At 41.6% G+C, this 8,499-nt stretch overlaps 1 protein-coding gene across 1 annotated transcript; it reads right to left on the minus strand.

Annotated features, from left to right (window-relative positions):
* DHRS9 (dehydrogenase/reductase (SDR family) member 9) lies at nt 1-4,591 on the minus strand. Its single transcript, XM_009894578.1, has 4 exons — nt 4,250-4,591; nt 2,292-2,550; nt 1,102-1,265; nt 1-227 (listed from the first exon to the last, which is right to left on the minus strand). The coding sequence occupies exons 1-4, from the start codon at nt 4,566-4,568 to the stop codon at nt 1-3; spliced, it is 969 nt and encodes a 322-aa protein (XP_009892880.1). The 5' UTR covers nt 4,569-4,591.
* Nucleotides 4,592-8,499: the final 3,908 nt, after the last annotated feature.

Below are 8,499 nucleotides of genomic sequence, written 5' to 3' on the forward strand. Positions count from 1 at the left end.
TTACTTTGCATGGGAAGCTGCAAGCTCCACTCTGTTCCGCAGCAGTAGGAAGTCTTGTATAACTGCTGGCATTCTTGAGAGGGGATTCCAAAACAACTTAGCATCCTGCCCAACAATGTAATGGGCACGTGGATGGAGGCTTGTTAGAGCATGCTCCATGCACTGAACAACTGGTGAAATGTCCTTGTTAAGACAGATCTTGGAGAGCTTTTCTTTCTTTGCGGCATCTGTAAAACTCAAAAAAAGAAGATCACTTAGTGACAGCCAGGCAAGGTGACTTTTAACTCTTACCCCCACGCTGATCTGTGCAATTTCACTAAGGAATTAGTATTTCTTGTTCCTCCTTACACAAGAATTTGTAGCATTTTCTGAAGATCAAGTCGCCATCCACACTCACCTTGTGATATAGTTGACCCCAAGAATGGTCTAGTTACCCTTAATTGTGGAACAGTCGTGGCAAAACCGGGCCTGTATGGTCTGAGGACAGGCAACCAGCACTGACAGTAGCTCAGAATAAACTTAACTATGTTAGAGGCAAAGGGAAATAGAAATGCTGTAGTTGCAAATAAATCTCCTGTAGTACAGAAATTGCTTTGTGGCAAGTTGTGAAACACGATTGTAAAGAAGAAATTTGAGGGACAAGAGAGCCCAAGGATCAAAAGACAAGCAGCCCCTGTTAAAGCAGACTTAGTCACTGTCTGTCAGATAGTCCTGGAATGTCTTCATCACCATTGGGGCTACCAGAAGCAAAAGGAATTGATCCCTATTTGATTACTAAATAAATAAACAACAATGACAGAAAAACAGATCAAGCACATTGATTACATCATCAGATAAAAGTTTTTCTGTTTGGGAGTTTGCTCAAAAGCTTCATGCCAACAAGAATAATTAATCTTTAACTGAGATTTGAATACAGCTTCTAGAACAAGTCTTTTGTGCGGATGGTCATATTGTGATGCAGATGCATTTGAAGAGTAACTTTTCACATCACAGTCTTTCCAAAAAGTCAGAATTATTAGAAGATATAATGCTACTTTGCAAGGCTTTCTCAGCAAGAAATGTTTTGCTTGTTTTGATGCAAATGTCGGGAAGTTGCCTCACCTTTCTGAAAATACTCCTCTCCATATTGCTTTTTAATATCAGGGGAGAGCTTATTCCAAATAACCTCCTTCTCTTTCATAATCTGTGCTGGATTGGTTAATGCTGTTTTGAACAGTCCAGGTTGAATGCAACAAACCTTAACTCCAAAAGCTTTCATATCTCTCCTGCAAAAACAGCCCAATCATTTAATCGCATTAGACATTATTATTAATGCTGTGGGATTTTTTTTCTGTACTAACACTTTTATTTCTGTCTTTACATGGCACACCAGCACACAAATACTGTGAGGTTTGTTCACGGTTGTGAACTTTCAGCTTGTTATCCCTAACTGAAAGAGGGATAAACTATCTTGCCTGCTTTCACAGAGTGAGAACATGCGTGGGCAGTGACAGTGCAGTAGTTGGCATTGTGCATTTCACATCCTAGTTCAACTTGCAATAGCTCATTAGTTATCTGACTTGTCAGTAAGACTGGCTGGCTGCCTAAATGCAAGTATGTATAGCCATTTTACATGTCCTAGGGAATTCCTCTTGACCTCTGGCTGATGCTCCAGATTGGTACAGTTCCTTCTGGCCCCATCTTGTATCTGTCAGCCCAGTTCAGGTATCCCGGTATCTAACATGGCACTATATTTTTAGGCACACAAATTGTTCCCTCTCTGTGTTACAAGAAGAAGCCACGGTGGTCCCCAGTATTAGTTTGCTATCTTCTCTAGATCTCTCTAATGATGGATATAAATAAGAGAAGACACTTTGGAGAACAAAGCTTAGACAAACGTTACTATCATGCAATAACTCATGGTATGTATCTTTTCTGGATGGGCAGCTGATGGAAATTTCTTGGTGCACTTTTAAATTAGGAAAATTAGACATCTCCGTTCCCTTGGGTGGTGCTCCTCTGCCATAAGGCCTCTGTGCACACCAAGAAAGGTTAGTTGTGAGTCTACAAGATACTTGAGGACAGCTTGTGTGCCCAACAGTCTTCGTACCTTAGTTTTCAAAAGTGCCATAACCTATGTTGAGCAAAGGCACTTTTAAGAAGAATTAGTCCTAAGTGTTTAGTGTTTTTCAGTTTTATACCAAGTGTCAGGATTGTAAATCAGCTCCTATTCTGCATGTAACAGTTTTTAGTTAGTATGTGAGCCTTCAGAAAAAAAAAAGTGTGGTCTTTCCTCATAGTGAGTCTTGTACCTTAAGCTGTCATTAAATCCTTCTACCCCAAACTTTGAAGGAAAATAGCCTCCACCACTGAACGCTAGGCGACCTCCGACACTGGATACATTTACTATCCTTCCCTTTGCTTTTTTTATCAAGGGAAGCATATTTATTGTAACATTTATGAGTCCAATTAAATTAACTTCAATTGGTTCTCTAAAGTGCTCAATATCCAACCAGTCTGTAGGAGCTGATGGCCCCAGAATCCCGGCATTATTGACAAGTCCCCAGAGACCTGCAGGGAAAAAAAGAAGAAAGTCAGCAAGCAAATTTTCACCTAAGGTGTCAGATAATTAATTGAACTGGGTGAGACTTCACAGAAAATCAGTGAGGGACCAAGAGGGCAATGAAGGTTTGGAGGAACTGCTTGAGAATGTCCTGCAGTATTCAGCTTTATTCTCAGCGTCCAGGTTTTACCACCACACTTTCTGTCACCCTTTGTGTAGTCTTCTCCCTGCTGCACCATTTTGGGCAAGGGGTGGTGCTGGCTTTTTTGTGGGAGAAAGGACAGTAGAGGAAGACCAGGTATGGCAAAGAGCAACTATATTGTGACAGGAAATGTGTAAGGAACAGATCTGGTCCTTGGTACAAGTAGACTCTCCCGAGACACAGGTAAGTGTGGTTCTCAGACACAGGTTCTGAGATTATGAAGTGCCAGGACAATAAAAAACAGCTCTTTAAAAAAAAATCCTTTGCAAAGGTTTGAAAACAAGATGGGAGCTGTGACAGAGAAGGCTTTTGCTATTCTTTTTCTCTGCACTGACATTTTTCTTGTAGCAGAGAACTCATACCTCACATTGACTGACATGCCCCAACTGGAAATGGGAAGGTTTTGTTTTCAAATGAACAGCCAGCTCCAAAAAATGAGGTGGAGCCAGGGAAAAACCACTAGATTGATTTGAAAAACATTTCTGAGCCCTCAGAAGTGGAAGGGGAAAATACAAAAATGTAAACCCAGTTCTCTTGCACCAGCTGTTAGAGTTGTGTGAATAAATACTTTTGCTGGTCTGATCTTACTCATTCTTCTTCTTGGGGAAAAAATCACTTTTGGCCTGAAACCAAGCACAGTTTCAAATAAAAGCAATTTGGCAAGTTATAAGGAATTTTATGAAGAGACAAAAGGTCAAATGGACATTGGAATTTAGCGTTAAGTATAATTGGTACTTTGGCACATCATAATAGACCAGATTTAAGACTCAAAGTTAGCAGAATCCAGCCCATAGGATCTTGGGCTTTTGTAAACTCTACTGCAACACCACTCCTACTGAAATCAGGCAGTAGTAATGGCATCATTAACACATCATTAATGCATCAGTCATGGCAGCAGCGTCTTGTCTTGCTCAACTTGTTGGGTCAGAGATATGGGATTTTTCTGTTTTTCAGATGGTTTGCAAGCAATATTCCAAAATAATTATATTCAGATTTATTCAATAGAGTTCTTATGTATTTTTTCCTTTTGATAGAATGAGTGATTACGTACAAGTAATTTATCACATGTATTCAATTTTTAAAATAGGCACTCCTTAAGCTTGTTAAGTGGAATTTATTTAATTTGTTCTCTGGCGCGGTAACACAGCATGGGAGGCGCTGAGCGCTCGTGCCATAACTCAGATACGCATGCGAGTGCAAACAGTCCCGATGAAGGTTCCAGGAACTGTATTCCTGTTCTGACAATGATGTATTAATAAGCCTGACTTTTTAAGCACATTCCCAAATATTTGCCTACCACTAACTAGATGTATAAAACATCCCTCATGTGAGATCTTCTTCCATGTTTCTGGAAGGTGACAGGACATCCAAACACACTTACCAAATGTCAATTAAAATAAGCTGTGAACATAGCATGGTATTTTTAGGAAAACTCTATTGGGTTTTTGTTGTTTTGGTTTGGTTTGGTTTGTTTTTTTTTTAAAGAAAGATATCCTGGCACTCACCTTCTGACTGAACTTCAGCTTTGACCCATGCAGCCACTTTCTTAACACCGTCTGAATCTCTCACATCTAACAGCACTGTCTGAAGCTGCTTCGAGGTCACAGCTTTTAGCTCTTTGGCTCCAGTTTCAGTCAGACAACTGGCAAAAACACGGAATCCCTTTTTATCAAAAATCTTTGCTGCCATATTTCCAAATCCTGTGTCGCATCCAGTGATGAATATATATTTTCCAGTGAGATCTGTAACCTTCATCCTGTCTCTTGCCCTCCAATGCCACCACAAAGAGATGATGCCAAGAAAGAGTAATACGTAGAAAAGCATTTTTACTGAAGTCTTCTGGTCACGCTCTTCTGAAATAAAAAAAAAACCAAACAAACAAAACCCTGATAGTTTTTAAGAGATTGTTAGCTGTTGGGTTTTTTTCTTTTTTTTCTTGAGTTGGCTAACTGCAACTATTCAGAGAAGCAGGCACAATTCAGAGCAGTGGCCTCCTTTTGCTAAAACAAACAAACAAACGCAAGCCCTTTCTTGAGCAGAAATGAGAACTGGAGATATATTGTAATTAGGTTGCCAAGAATAATGCATATTAGGTTACTGCTGCCAGGTTGGTAAGCTCCCATTGAACATATCTGGGAGAAATGCTGACTAGAAAAGAGTAGCAAAAATGAAATATTTGCCTGGAAACCAACAGAAATGTCTGAACTTTGTGTCAGTTCATAAAAAATTAAAGAGTAAGTCTGGGGCCAGCTAGCAACAAGACGTGAAGCAAGATCAGCAAGACCCAGAACCTTTCTCGTTACCGTGGATACTTAGGCAATGCTAGCCAGGAAAAATTTTTTACTTCATTTTACTAAAACCTTTGATTGTCAGTGCCAGACTCTCAAGAAAAGAGGGCAGCAAATGCTGCCACTTTGCCTCTCAAGAAACAAATTCCCACCAGCTAGGCTGTGGGAGTGGGCATGTGGTCCCTGAGCATAGGGAGGAGGGTGCAGGTTGGAGCACTTCACCTGCCAGAGTGAAGCTCAGGCAGTGTGACAACATCAATACGGCAAAATATGTTTGGGAAGAGCCTGTGTACCTGGGATTATACTCCAGTTGACTTAATAATGAATTTATAAGTAACTATTGATGATGGATGAGATTCCGCTTAGAGAAAACAATTCAGTTATACTTCTTCATGAGCGCTCATGGCCAGGAAAACAGGAGGTGCATTATGCAATTGACTGAAAAAATAATTTTAAATAGATGTAAAGGAGTACAGATCTTTTTAGAGATTGCTAACAGACATTTCATCTCTGCAGGGCAAGATGCAATGAAGTTGCATTTACTATGGCCAAATTCTCCTCAGGCAAAACTTAATTTGAAAGGAAATTGCAAACACCTTACATGGTTTTAAGCATCATAATAGAAACAGGAACACTGCTGTTATATTCTGCACGTAAAACTGCTTTCTGCTCTGACACGGGAGGTTCAATGTATCTTCATTTTCATTGCAAGCCCTGTGGCTGCTCATGGTGCTTGTTTACATAAATACGCATGCTGGTGAAATGCAGTTTCTTGTGCTGGCTGGAAGTTACCCAGGGAGTTGCTAAAGTTGCGATGCAGAGATGCTGCTTTTTGTTGCTTAACTTCCTTTGCAGCATCAGTAGTGCTATTTCAGATTAGGGCAGATTAGGTAACTGCCCTCTCCGTGTAGTATTTCATGGTTCTTTTGTTACAGCAAGAAAATTTTTCCCTCGGCATGTGTACGCATGCATAACAGATCAGCACAGCAGCTGGCTTTCCTTCTCCTCTGACCCTTTTTAAAATTGCCATTTTCATCATGATATCCCTCGCTCTGCTCGGAGTTGCCATATCCCTTTGCAGCCTTCTTTCACCTGCAGCTGAAATCTGGGCAGTCCTTGGCTGTTACCCACCAGAGCCGGGGCCAGGCTTGCTCCTAGAGGCTGTGTGGAGACTTGCCCTCCTTGGCACGAAGACAGTGTTTCCCTGGCACTCCTGCCCTCCCACATGTTCCTGTCCCTGGACCTCAGCCATGCCAGGTAGCTGCACCTTGTCCGTGCTAAAGCCTGTGCAGGGTCTGGCCATGGCGGCAAACCGGGGAGCCCAGGGATGGAGAAGGTTTGAGAAGAGCCCCTCTAGAGAAGAAGGAGATAGCGCTGTGTTTCATCATGCCCTACTTCAACTGTAAAGTATATAAAAAGTATAACTAGTAAATTAAGATAAATAAAGCAGGGTTTTGGCCTGATCTGTAATCTGGTAATTAAATAAAAATAAAAGCCAATTTAGCTAAACTGAGGGAATAGGCTTGCCTAGGTCTGGTTTTGCCATGGCAACAGGCACATCTATGGGGACAATAAGGGTTAACTCCTGGTCCCTGTGACCTTTAATCAATGGGTCAACGGGACTTTATATCAAATTAATAAAGTGCTGAAATGACAAGGCTTTCAGTTAGAGTGCTTTGTACAGGCTGTGTTTCCAACTCCAGCCTGCCAGGGGGACTGGCAGGTCCAGTGCCTGCCCACAGTGGCCCAACTTTGCAGTGTAAAGATCTATCTTCAAGTTTTTATAGGGGCTGCAGACCACAAAAAGAAAGAAACCAAAAGGGTCATCAAAAAAAACCCGTATTTTTCTCTGGTTTCCTGGCAGGAGAGTGATAAGAGGCAGTCAGTCAAAAGCCCCAAAGGCGTTTGGGTGGCGGCATTCAAAAGTGGTTGAGAAAGCAGAGGCACAGGGGACAGCCAGCCTCATGTGGACATGTCACCTTCAGACAGTGACAGGCGAGGTGACTGCGGGGCCGGTTGCCCAGAGGGTGGGGCAGGCACTCTCAGAGAAAGAATTTTTTTATTTTAACATGTTGAGTCACTTAATTTTTATATAAAAGTTATAGTTTGCATTTAAAATTTACTTTTTTTTTGTTTTGGTTATTGTTGTTTTTGTTGTTTTCCTATCCCTGCTATTTTTATTTGCACAAGTGTTGGAATAGAGAAAAAAATCCTTACTGGCTGCCCAACTTAGGTAGGATAAACGGGATAAGTGAGTGCATGTCCTGCTTCTGGTACATCCCAAGACCAGATGGTGAGAGGCTAACTATAGAAACAAGGCCAGTAACTAGAGGTAAGTCCCTTGCTTCCTACCTCCCAGCCCCCCGGCTGCACCCACTCCAGACGGTATTTTGCAGTTTCAGTGCAGCGTATTTTTATGACCAAGAAATAAACATACCATGACTTAGCGTCTCTGATCGTGATTTAGACCATGGAAGAAGAAAAGATGTGCTTGCCTCCCACTTGGAGCCTCCCAACAATCACCGACTTGGACTTTCTACTTTCCATAACAAGAGAAAGTCACGATCACAGAAACATCCCCATTGTGCCCAGAGGTACTTTTCTTATTTCACTGTAAGGAAAGTATCTGCTATTCAGTATGAAGAAATGTAGTTTGATTGCAAAAAAAAAAAGGAAATTGACTTCTTGTCAACGAACAGCTTTTTGCTTGCAGCAAAAATGATAACACCCAGCCATCAAAAGAGGAAGTCTTGCTCTTAGGTAGAAAAAGGAGGTTTCTGTGTGGAACACTTGCTAAAGATCTTTGGAAAGGACAGTAACTTTTTTGAAAGTCATGCTGCGTTGAAGGAAATAATGTACATATGCACCTCATGGGATTGACATAATTCCATTTTTAACAACATAAATCACAAATCAGTGTAAAATTCACTTTGCATTGTACAAAGTGAATACGAAGTCATGTTTGTGTAAGGGCTGTGGTGCCAAGAAAAGGATGAAGACACAGCACGTAGGTACTTGCCAACCTGACCAGCTCTGTGTGTGTGTACTGACCTTTCCTGCAGCTTCCCACTCCTCTCGTCTCTGCCCTGATCAGAGTCCCACAGAGGAGCTTGCTCTCTTCCAGCCCGGTTTTGGTGGTTTTGTCCTCTAGATACCTTTATAACTGTGATAATTTTTTTAGATGAATTTTGTAAACAGCGTTTAACACGCGACACTCCAAGAATACATGTGGAAGTCACAGAATCACAGAATTTTCAGAGTTGGAAGGGACCTCTAGAGATCATCTAGTCCAACTCCCCTGCTAAAGCAGGATTGCCCAGAGCACATTACTCAGGACTGCATCCAGGTGGGTTTTGAAAATCTCCAGAGAAGGGGACTCCACAACCTCCCTGGGCAGCCTGTGCCACTGCTCTGTCACCCGAACCGTAAAGAAGTTTTTCTGTGTGTTGGAACGGAACTTCCTATGT

The sequence above is a fragment of the Charadrius vociferus genome, unplaced genomic scaffold (assembly GCF_000708025.1).
Source record: "Charadrius vociferus isolate BGI_N301 unplaced genomic scaffold, ASM70802v2 scaffold161, whole genome shotgun sequence".
NCBI classification, from domain to species: Eukaryota; Metazoa; Chordata; class Aves; order Charadriiformes; family Charadriidae; genus Charadrius; species Charadrius vociferus.